The sequence below is a fragment of the Stegostoma tigrinum genome, chromosome 4, assembly GCF_030684315.1.
Source record: "Stegostoma tigrinum isolate sSteTig4 chromosome 4, sSteTig4.hap1, whole genome shotgun sequence".
NCBI classification, from domain to species: Eukaryota; Metazoa; Chordata; class Chondrichthyes; order Orectolobiformes; family Stegostomatidae; genus Stegostoma; species Stegostoma tigrinum.
This window is the reverse complement of record NC_081357.1, coordinates 52,595,189-52,607,978: the sequence shown is the minus strand read 5'-3', so window position 1 is coordinate 52,607,978 and position 12,790 is coordinate 52,595,189. Positions and strand designations below refer to the sequence as shown.

General features: G+C 39.6%; 1 protein-coding gene across 3 annotated transcripts in view; it reads left to right on the top strand.

The window, feature by feature from the left end:
• LOC125452503 (4-galactosyl-N-acetylglucosaminide 3-alpha-L-fucosyltransferase 9-like) overlaps positions 1-12,790 on the top strand; it is a 152,944-nt gene that overhangs the window by 133,668 nt on the left and 6,486 nt on the right. For all 3 annotated transcript variants that reach the window (XM_059645357.1, XM_059645356.1, XM_059645358.1), the window contains one exon: positions 8,164-8,237. In XM_059645357.1, coding sequence (XP_059501340.1) covers positions 8,201-8,237 — 37 coding nt within the window. In that variant the 5' untranslated portion in view covers positions 8,164-8,200. The remainder of the gene's footprint in view (positions 1-8,163; positions 8,238-12,790) is intronic.

Sequence of the window (12,790 nt, the reverse complement as noted above, 5' to 3'; positions counted from 1 at the left end):
CTATGTAGAATCCTCACAAATGGAAAGTGGTGATAGCCATTCTGCCCATCCTCACCTGATTAGCTAATTATGCATGTGTTAGAAAGTTCTTAACAACAATATAACAACCTGTGACATCCTAAAATTCGTGACCATATAATTCAGCACTAAGATGAGGTAAACCTCCCAAAATGGAGATTAAAATATTTTTAACCCTTAAATGGGAGCCTAATGTGCATTGAACCTCCTCCTTCCTAGTTTTAATGGAAATGGGAAAGGAAGAGCTTTTCCAGCAGTGCTTGCAGGCCTGAGGTAACAAGCCTTGCTTACCCATCCCCCAGGCTGAGTTGCTTCCCTCTCCGTGATTGCAGCCTCCCTTTGTGAATGGATCACCTATCCCAAGAAATATTACTACACTCTTTCCATGACTGGACTGCTTGAAATCACAGATTTCTCCCTACAACTGGATGCCGCTCCATCGCCACAAACCCATAATCGGAGATCACCAAAATCTTGGTCACCCCAAGCCCATTGTTACCCCAATCTGTCTCTAAGCACACCCTGGTCCTATAAATCATTCTGCTGTCAAATCTACCTACTTTGCCCTCCACTACCACCAGTCCATCACAATTTCTCATCAGCTCAGCCTGGTCCAGGGCTGTGCTCTCTCAATGTTCCCCACCCAACAGAGAGCTAATTCTATCAGTCATGCTGACCTCTGGGTAGTGATCCCATTCCAAATCAAACCTCACCCCATGAACATCAGCGTCTAAGCTTGCCCCTTCCAATAATCCCACTACCAAAGATATATTCTGATAGCACCACTTCAAGGTTCTCAGTAAGACTGTAACTATGTTGACGGACACGACTGTGATGAATTATGGTGTTCTCTTGCATCCAGATCATCTCCACCTAAAGCAATCTCTGTAGCTGCATTGTCATGATGTTGGAAAGTATTGGAGCAGTCATGAAGGGCAGGATTTTCCCTGGAAGATGGAGGACTACAGCCTCAACATCAGACATGGGGGGGGGGGGGGGGGGGGCAAGGGAGGGGGAGGTTAGAAGCTCACACTGAGGGTGGGGGAGGGGGAGGTCGCTGCTGGCTGCATCTCTTTTTTCCATAAAGTAGCCAGTTAATTGCCAGGTGGTGGGTTACTTCAATGGAGAAACTTGGGCAGGGTCTCGATGGAAGAAGGCCAGTAAGAGGCAGCAGTCTGTACCTAAAGGTAAGTAAGAGAGAAAAGTGCCTTGAAGCAGAGGAGGAGCCTTCCGTCTGACCATTTTTTAAAAACCGTCAAAATAAGAGGGTGCCCTCTGAGGGCTGTGGTTGTTGTGACAGGGGAAGGAGGAGGGGGACGCTAAAGGCAAGCAGCTGGAGAGCTGTCTCTGGCGAATATCCGTTGAAGTTTTCCTCTCCTCCTGTGGGGCAGTACCTCCACTCTGCTGCCTACCTGCCCTGTCCTCTCCATCCTACCTTCAGGATGAACCACAGCAGCTGGCAAAACTGCACTCCTGGCCTTTGTCGCTCCTCATTGTTATTCAGCCCGAACGATACCAGATGAGGTGGCAGTGAGTTTGGAGCAGGTAAACTGGAGCTATATCTCCCTTTTCCACATGCTACCTGACTTTTAAAGACCTTACCTGACCAACAGCCATATCTCAGCGGCAATGGTCAGTCAAATAACAGCCCAAAATTAATGGACACTTGACTGGTTTTCTCTCAGAGTCCATCACACACAAGGTATGCAGGTGTTCAAACTGACCTGTACCTGGCCTGGATGTGTTCTGGTTGTTATGGTAATCGATCCTCTGCTGTGTCGATGTTTACAATGTATCCTGGTAATGGTGCTGTACTTCAAGTTTATTATCAGGTTTTTCTTCCTCAGACAGACTTTCCACAACATCTTTCACCCTTTGGGTGCAAAAGTAAACACATTTCTCTCTGCATTTCAAACATAGCAAGTTGCATTTGTAAGCTATACATGAAGTTGCAAGGAAAAAGGCGTAATCACATGGTATGTTCTTCAAAAAAATCATGGTGCAGGGTGTCGTGACATAAATCACGAATCAAAAATCATGACAGAGGTCTCCTTCCCCAATTCAGGAGTTTGGGTTTTTCCCAGAGGATGATAAGGTTTGAGCCGTACTGTATTTAGGGCCTGATTTTTCATCTAAATCTGAATATTGTTACGGTACATCCATAAAGGAGTTAATGGATCTAGGCCCGAAACGTCAGCTTTTGTGCTCCTGAGCTGCTTGGCCTGCTGTGTTCATCCAGCTTCACACTTTGTTATTGTACATCCGTAAAGCCCCCTTTAGTCTTTGGAATCATATCTTTACTTTGTATCGAAGAAAATATAGTCTGTTCACAAAAGCAAAACACTTCAGATGCCAGAGATCTGAAATAACAGAAAATGCTGGTAGTATTCAGGAGGTCAGTTCTCTTTGTATTTCTGAAACTGTAATTGCATATTTGGCTAAACGGTTCTTAAACCCCTGGACAAGCACTATTAATAGTTTTGTTTGGAAATCATATGATTAGCACCAGCAACTTTAAATTGCCAGTAGGTGAAATTTAGAAGAATTTTTGTTCTTTGTTTCATTTTTTTCCTCAGTTTCTTTTGAAATATCTTGTAACTGAGTTCACAGTTTTGATTACTTTGGTTCAGAGGAATTTATGAACAGGAATTGGTACTTTTTCTGCCATTCAATAAAGATCACCACTGATCCAGGACCCACTTGCCCTGCATACATTAACACCTTGGATTAATAAAAAGTATGTGAGCTTGCATTCATTTCCGTTTGCAGAATAACATTTCCTAATTTAACTCTCGGAAGATCAAATTTTAAATGGATCCATCTTGTCTTCGTCACCTCAACCAGAAGAAATATTTTTTCTTTATCTACCTTGCCTCTTTCCCTTAATTTCTTAAAACAATTAATCAAACCTCCTTTTAATATTCAGAATTCCAGGCAGAATAATCTTATCTTAGGTAATCTTGCCTCGTGATTTAACCTTTGGATCCAAGGTATGATTCACGGTATGAGTGCTTGATGGGCTTAGTTGACACCACTCGTTGTTCTTGTAAATCGTTTTCACAATTAATAAATCAAGTTTTAAATCACTGAATGATTCTCCAACAATCCAGTTTCAATGTTGTAGCTGAAACAACATTGTTTCCCCATGTTCCATCATGTATTTGCCTCATACCTGCTTTAAGGACACTGTTCTGTACCCATCATCCATTTAAGCAACACAATCCTAATCTGCACAATTTGTAAAGGAGAAAAAATTTCCTCATGCCACTTCTGGTTCTCTTGCCAGTCACCTTGAATCATGACCCATGTAGACTAGTGTAGACTAGTGTGGACTTCTTTGTAAACTATTATCAATGGAGATAACAGGCAGAATATTCCATTATGGTGTTTGAATCCTTCAATGAGCATGACAGTGGTCGCCATGTCAAATTTCTTGCACACTCACAGTTTTCAGCTCATGGAAAGGTAAGAAATTCTTATCCCTGCTGGAATCTTCTGAGGTCAAAGGTCGGTCCACCAAACTTAAAGACCACCCATACAACTCTCCACTCACTACAAACTTGCAGCATCACTGGAGTTTGTATTGACCACTTCCACCAACCTGCAAACAGAAGAGGAATCTGAGTGTGTCCCATGATGAGGATGTGGACACCATTACATATTTAAATGGATGAGAAATGGGCAGAAGTTCATCAAGCTGAATTACCAGTGGGTTATAGAAAGGAGGTGTTGTAGGTAGCACATGAATTACCAGAAGGAGGTCATTTGGGAATAAGGAAAACTCAAACGAAAATACGAAAACATCTTTATTGGCCTGGACTGTGCAAGGATGTGATTGAATCTTTCTAGACATGTCATACGTGTCAGGCAATTGGAAAACCTCGAGCAGCAGTAAAACCAGCACACTTAATACCGAATCCCACATGTGAAGAATCTTTACAAGAGTTTTAATTGGTTGCGTACGACACCTACCTAAAACAAAATGTGGGAATTAGTACTTATTGAGCATGATTGATCTGCCGACTAAATTTTCAGAGGCCATTCCATTATGCAGTATCATAGCTAAAAGAATTGTAGATGAGTTACTCAATCTCTTTTACTAAAGATGGACCACCCACAGAGATTCAATCAGATCAAGGATCAAATTTTACATCAAAATTATCCAAGAAAGTTATGGGCTGCTTAGGAATAAAACAATTCAAATCCATTGTTTACCATCCAGAATGACAGGAAGCATTAAACAGTGGCATCAAACTTTAAAGACCTGTTAAGAGCTTATGGTCAAGACTATGCAGAGGATTGGAGCAAAATAATTTCATTTGTACTTTTTGAAATGAGGGATGCATCTAATGAATCAACTAAATTTAATCCACTTAAACTTACATTTCTAAGTTGGACAAATGCAAAGGACAGTGGCAGGCACCTTAATCCAAAAGAGCAAAGGAAATTTCAGCTTTTGTGTCACTGAATGGATTGTACCAGTTTAAAGTCATGCCATTTGGTATGAAAAATGTGTCAGCCACACGTCAAAGACTAGCCAATAAGGTAGTTTTGAGATTACTCAGTTGTGTGGTGTACATCAATGATCTGGTGATTTTTAGTCACACGTGGAAGAAACATTTAAAGCATCTATCAAAATTATTTCATTGACTTCAATAGGTGGGCTTAGTGATAATGGCTCAGAGTCAGTTCACAAAAGTCAAGTCATGTTCCTGGGCCATGTCCTTGAACATGGACAGACTGCCCACAGAATGTGAAAATAAAGGTTACTGGAGGCTTTTGCATGCCATTGATGAAGAGAGAAGAACTATGCTTCCTGGGATCGAGTGGGATCAGACGTTCATCTCAAATTTTAGCAGTGTGGTTGCTCCGCTGACTGACTTGTTAAACAAGTGCAGAAAATTTCAGTGGATTCAGAAATCTTGGAAGGTATTTGACAGCCTGAAAGCAGTGTTGACTGCTGCCCCAGTGTTAGCCACACCTAATTACACAAAGCCATTCAAGCTACCTATTGATGCTAGTGATGTGGGTGTTGGTGCTGTATGCTTGCAAGAAGACGATAAGAAGATAGAAAGGCCTATCGGACAGTTTACCAGAAAATTGAATAAACATCAACAGAAATATTCCATAATTGGAAAGACAGATTGAGCTTGGTATTGGTGTTGCAACATTTTAACATTTAACTTGCAAATAATGTGTCTGAGACAATTGTATATACTGATCATAACCCATTAAAGTTTTTGGAAAAATTTCAGGATACAAATTCCAGACTGATTAGATTGAGCTTATTATTGCAGCCATTCAGTTTGAAAATTATATATATGACAGGACAACAGAAGATAATTGCCGGTGCATTTTTGTGACTTTAATGAAGGAAAACAGAGGTGGGAGAAAAACAGACTGAAATGGGCTGTATAAGAGCATATTTGCATGCTTGGATTCAATGTAATGTAGTTTAATGTATTACCGTGTGCTAATAGCCTAAAACCAAAGGTTTTTAAAAATGAAGCCATCTTTACATTTTGATAGTCCTTTTTTTAAAGGGCGGAGGTATGATGATATGGTTTAAGAGACATACTTTGTCTTGGGTAAATTCTTATGAAGAAAGATTGAGAGAGAGGTATTGAGCAATCTACTCAGTGCCAAAAGTGTAAACAGTTTGTGAGGTCTTGGAGTTCTGTAAAAAACAAAAATTGTTTGACTGCTTTAAAACTTTGAAAAGTTTGATTCTGTTTCCCCGTCACCCACCCCCCCACCCCAGTTATACGCAAGATATTGTTAAACTTGAAAGGGTGCGGATGAGATGAGGCTAAATAGGCTAGGGCTATTTTCCCTGGAGTATTGGAGACTGAGGGGTGACCTTATAGAGGCTTATAAAATCATGATGGGCATGGAATAGGGTGAACAGTCAAGATCTGTTTCCCAGGGTAGGGGAGTTCAAAAGTAGAGAGCATTAAGTTGAAGATGAGAGGGGAAATATTTAAAGGGGACCTAAGAGGCAATTTTTTTGCGCAGAGTGTGGTGCACATATGGAATGAGCTGCCAGAGGAAGTGATGGAGGCTGGTACAATTGCAACATTTAAAAGTTTTCTGGAATGGTTACATGAATAGGAAGGCTTTAGAGCAATATGGGTCAATTGCTGGCAAATGGGAATAAATGTAGTCAGCATGGACGAGATGGACAAGAAGGTGTATTTCAATGAAGTACAACTCAATGACTCTATAGCTGTATAATAGAAGCAGCCTAAATGGCTGGGGCCAAGCTCCCACAGAACCAGGATTTTTAGATTCTCTGTAACAGGTATTGGGGTCTTGAAGCTGGATGTGGAAACTATTTTTCCTCTTTTTGTTACAGCTAAAAGCTGGAGTTCTCTCCCTCCTGCTAGAATTGCATGTGAGACAATCTATTTTACTGAATTCGCCTTTGCCAAGGGCGTGTTAATGAGATGATACTATATTGAAACAGTTACTGTTCACCAGTTAAATAATCTATTGTTGTTAAGTTTTCAAAAGAATCAAGTTATTCCAATTTATTTTTTCTTTTGCTGTATTTGAAGCATAGTGTATGAATAACGTGTCTTTTGCTTCACATCTGGCTGCTTGACAAATCAAATTGCATCCAGAATACAATGCCAGGCACTGGCCTTTAAATTAAGAACAATTTAGAGTCGAGGCTATCTTCTTAACATATTTTGAGGGAGTTTGGTCTGGTCTGTAACAAATAGTTCTATTAACAATTTAACAAAATTTATTTCTTCAAATCCCCTGCAATAAATGTCAATGTGCTATTTGTCATCCTAGTTACTTGCTGCACCTGCATGCTAGCCTTTTATCCCTTTCTACGAATACATCCAAGTTTCTGAACAGTACATTTACAAGTTTCCTGTATTTAAAAAAACTCTTCTTTTCTATTCATAATGAAAAAGTGAAAAACCTCATGAATACCTGCATCATCTGCCACCTTGTTGCTGATTCACTTCATCTGTCTACATCTCTTTATGACTTCTTTGCATCCTCCTCAGAGCATACATTCCCACCTACACTTGTATCATTAACAAATGTAATCCCAATCAGAATCTCCTGTCAGAAATTCTGAGCTCTGACTTCACGCAAAAAAGATGCAAAGCAGCAATTGGATTGTGATTGTCATTCCCCAGAAAGCCTGGTACATTGATCATCATTTTTTTTCTCCAAGCAAAGTTCTCAGAGATATAAATACACATCTCTGGATCAACTGGCACTTGAACCTCAGCCTCCTGGCTCAGAAATTACCATTGAACCACAAGGCCTTCTCTGTCTCTGTCTAAGTTATTAGTATAGATAACAGCATAGGAGCAAGCACTGATATTCGCATCACTCCATGATTCACAGCCTACCTATTTGAAAATATCCTGTTTATCCTTATTATCCATTTACAAAATTTCTGAAGGGACCACAATGAGTCAATCTTTCAAGTTTTGTAAATTCAGAATCACATTATATGTTCAAAGGTTTTTCTATTCCAAGGCAGAAGTGAATAACAGGGACATGCTTGTGTCACAAACAGTCAATTCCTTCAAATAAGGAGTTGGATCTATTTCTGCAAGCATAGCGGTCACTTCGAATCGCATTGATCAGGGCCAGTGTGATCTCCTGAACTAACTTCAACAGCATTCGGGGCTCAAAGAGAAATTTCCAAAATTTTGTTTCCAAAATTGGTTTAGTTATTTATTTTTTGTTGCTATTAAATCATACAATTCCAGGCGACAGTATCTTCACAGTGATTGCAAACTGTGGGCACTTCCGACACCTTTGTCCTAGCAAAATAATAAACCTTGATCTAGCCAATGACGTCTGCATGCTGGGATTGCCATTTTAAACTATATGCCTCATGAATCAGTGGAGAAAAGGTGGAGCTAACCACAACACAAGCAGCGTCAAACAAAACTTATGGTTCGATTTTAAACAGACGGTGCGCTGAACTGGCTGAACACAATCGGTTTGCAACTACAGTATCGACATATTTTAAAAGAGTGTGGAAGCAACACACTGTCTGAAAGATTGCAGCAAAAGAGGTACTTACAGAAAGACTGCGGTACTAAGATCCACCCAAAGTTTATTGCTTTTCTCGAAAGGTAAAAGGTAATTCATGTCCATATATTACAGAAAAACATCCAAACGCCATTAAGCAAGGAAGACGAAAATGCTTGGCACGGGAAGAAAATGTGCAAAAATATCGGGTAAGATGACAACTGTGAAAAATCTATCAGAGTGTAAACAATTTAATTATCAGCTTATCATGTAACATTGAGGATTTACATTTATGATTGTTACAGGCTGAATATATACATGTTGAATAACACTTTTAAAATTTCATGTTTTTTTTTCAATTTATGGCTCAGCTTCTCCTTGAAAACGATAGCGAATGATCCGAAATTAGTGGTTGGTGGTGGTTGTCAGGACTCACTGAATCACAAAGGGCAGCTTTCTAAAAAGGTGATCAGCAATATTCAAGAAGAATTCTTCAGAAAAAGAGTCACATTAGATTCCGAATATTTTCTCTCCCCACAGATGCTGCTGGGTTTCTCCAGCATTCTCCATGTTTGTGATAGAGTAGTTCTCATCCTGACAGGACAACTGGCATAGCTTTGGTAGGTTGGCTGATAGCAGAAATCATTAGGAAAGCAGGGATTAGAGAAGATTTGAGATGATATTGGTGGCAATTTCCCTTTCTGTGTTAATGCTAGTGAAATAGTAGATAAGTCTGTTACCACATCTACTGGGGTTCCACATATAAATGTTCCTGTAATTCTACATCTATGTTGATACACAGTCACGTAAAAAGATCACATTCCAAATCCATAGGAAACTTGTACTATCTCGTCCAAAAATATGATTAAAATAACATAGCTGTAGGCATCTGTGAGAGACAAACAGGGTGGAACTAACCACAACTTAAATTGTTAAAATTAAATAAGTTTCAAACTGCATTCGCTGTTTGTCAGCAAAGTTAAAAAGGTAGTCCTCTGAATTAGGCAAAAGTAATTGACTTACATAATGCATATTTATGATAAAATCATAACTGTAAATGTTACAAAAAATTGTCACTACATGGAGGACTAAAACTAGAGATAATAGTTGCTTGGTTGTGTAAAACTAAAATCGGTGAAAAAAGAGAAATACTTTTGAATCTCTTTGCCTTGCACTTGTGAGAACAGAATTCAAGGAATCCTAAATCTCAAAGGGAACATCAATGTATTTGTAAATTGTATTTCAGTGCTGGCATGATGCCTGATGTATGGACCATAATTTCTGACAACTGGTGGATTGTGTCAAAAACCATGTCCATTCCATTGTTCACAAAAAGCAAAGTATTTATCATACTCAAGCCACCAGTGCCTCCAAACCTCAGAACATAGTGTTTACCATTAGATATGATTTTATGAATTCTGGTTTGAATGTGAACAAAATCTTGAGAGTTAACTTCAGTATTCCTCCCAGTCAGGCCATGATGGCATACTAAACTAATCCAATGTGCCTGCACATGGTCCATAACCCTCGATTCCAAGCTGTTCATGTGTTTGTCTAAATGCTTCTTAAACATTGCTATCGTAGCTGCTTTTCCTACCTCTACTGGCTGCATGTTCCAGGTACCCATCACTATCTGGAAAAAAAACTTGACTTGGGTAAAAAAAAGATCACTCTCACCTTAAACCCATGACCCCTAGGATTTGACGTTGGCACCCTAGGAAAAAGACTCTGATATCCTATCAGTGCCATTCATAATTTTATATATTTTGATTATGTTGCCCTTCTGCATACGGCATTCTAGAGAAAACAATCTAAGTTTGTCCAATCTTGCCTTAAAGCTGATACATTATAATCCAGACTACTTCCTAATAAATCTCTTTTGCATCATCTCCAAAGCCTCTATATCCTTCTAATAACATGATGGCTCATGTACAATACTCCAAATGCTGCATCACTAAAGTCTTATACAGCTGCGGTATAACTTGCCAACTTTTATTCTCAGTACCCTAACTGATGATGGCAAGCACGCTGTATGTTTTCTTAATCTTATCCACTTGAGTTGCCACTTTCAGTGAGCTATGAGCTTGCATTCCAAGATCCCTCTCTATATCAATGCTCCTAAGGATCCTGCCTTTGACTGTATAGTTTACTGTTGCATTTGACCTCCCGAAATGCATCACATCATATTTGGCTGGTTTAAATCCATCTGGCATTTCTCCAGTGGCATTTCCAATTACCTGTATCCAGCTGTATCCTTTGACAAACTTCCTAACTATCCAACCGCTTAAATTTTGTGTCATCTACAAACTTTCTAATCTGGTTGCCTCCAATTTAATCCAAAATATTCATACATATTGCAAATAATAGACCTTCCAGTACTGATCCTTGCAGAAAACCACTCGTCACAGAGCTCCAGTCAGAAAAATCACCCCTTCACAAAGCTCTGAGAAAGGGTCACCGGGGCTAAAACGTGAACTCTGATTTTTCTTCATAGATGCTGCCAGAGCTGAAGCATTTTCCAGCAACAACTGTTTTTTTGTTTCTTTCTACCCGTCCATGGCTACCTTTTGTCTTCTATTACGAAGCTAATTTTGTATCCAAGTTCCCAACTCTCCTGGATTCCTTGTGCTTTAATCTCCTGGATCAGTTACCACGAGGGACCTTGTCAAATGCTGTAGTAAAGTATATGTAGACAGTATCCACTGCCCTACCCTCATTCATCATCTTTGTCACTTCTTCAAAAAACTGCTATCAAAGTTTTTGAGACAAGACTTCCACTTATTGAGTCCATTCTTTTCCGCATCCAAGTAAATCTTATCCCTTAGAATCTTTTCTAATCATTTCCCTACAACTGATGTAAGGCTCATCATCCTGTAATTTCCTCAATTATTCTTGTTGACTTGCCTTTCTTAAACAAAGGAACATCATTGATGATTTTCCAGCCTATTGGGACTTCAGAGGATGCAAAGATCTCTGTCAAGGACCCAGCAATCACTTCCCTTATCTACCTCATTAACTTGGGATAGAGGTCATCAAGCCCTGGGGACTTATCAACTCCTCCTTCTTAATATTGACATGCCTTTGAGAATTAACAAACCTCTTTCTAATCTTACCGTCATCCATGTCCTTCTCTTTGGTGAATACCAATGTGAAGTAATCATTGAAGTCTTCACTCACTTTCTCTGATTCCATGTTTAAATCCTCTGCTTTGTCCTTGAGTGGATCTACCCTCTCCTGAGCTACCCTCTTACTTTTGATGTATTTATACAATGCTTTGGGATTCTTCTTAATCCTACTTTCTAAGGACATTTCATGGTCCCCTTTAACACTGCTAATTCCTTGTTTAAATTCTTTCCTGTTTTCTTTATGTTCCTCAAGAGTCTTGTCTGATACCAGTTTCCTGAACTTTACATATAGTTAATTTTACTTTTTAATTAAACATTCAATATCTCTTGCCATCCAAGGTACAAAAAACTCATTGTCCCTATCTTTCTTCCTCACAGGAACATACTAGTTGTGAAGTGATGACTTTGTAAGTGATCTTCCCATAAGTTAGGCACTTTTACTTGAGCACCATCTTCTCCTTATCCATAGCTATCTTAAAACTTATTGAATTATGAACAATGTCCAAAAAATATTCACCGAATGAAACTTCAAACATCTGGCCAGGCTCATTCCACAACATAAGGTCTAATATGGGCCCTTCCCTAGTTGAACTATCTACATATTGTTTCAAGAAACCCCTCTGGATGCACCGGATCCTATGTATCTGTCCATCTACCAGTCCTGCGAAATTGACATTAATTTGTTGCTGTGGTGAGGGGGTGACAAACGTGATGCTTTCCTTCCTAATACACCGGATTCACATGACCCTGTTTGCTCCTCCTTCTGCAAATCCACATTTGGCCACCAAAAGTAGTTCCTATCTATCTCCTTCATTCACACCAAGTGTGCCCCTGGAGCACTTGCTCCAGAAATTTGCCTCTTCATGGGGAGGGATAATAACTCTCATTTCCCATGTTTTTCTGGGCAATGAGGATGACAGAGAGAAACCCCAACTTCCACATGCTTTTCAGAGTTACTTCATCCGAGAACTTTGCCCTATAACAATCTTGTTAGGTTGTCCTGGCTTCTGGGTATAGAATGGCTTTTCTTCAATGCTGCAGTGACTTGTTATCACAGATTATTTCTCAATTATATACATTTGCAAAAGGCGTTGAATGCCATTTATTAGTGCAAATGCTAAATTGATCCTACCCTTAGCCTTTGGACTATCATTAATGAATTGTGCTAGGTCAGATTCTTTAACTGAATTCAACAGTCTGGTGAAATAGTAATTGGAGTAAAATGCTTTGAAACAGATACAGCTTTACAGGCAGGTGGGGAATGTATATGACAAGGTCAACAAGGACATTTAAAAACTCATTCATAGGATGTCAATGTGAGTGACTGAACCAGTGTTTACTGTCCATCTCAGAGGGTAGTGGTGAGTTGTCTTCTTGAATCACTGCAATCCCTGTAGTGTAGGGACAGCTACAGTGCTATTAGGAAGTTTAAGAGTTTTGACATGGTAACAGTCATGGTAGGATGAATATACTTCTGGGTGTTGAGATTGGTTGGCTCGCCCAGCTGGTTTCTTGTTTCACAGATGTTTCGTTACCATGCTAGGTAACATCCACAGTGCAGCCTCTGATGAAGTGTCGGTGCGTTTTTACGCCTGGTTTTTAAACTCTGGGGTCTGTTGAGCTGGATTTCCTCACTT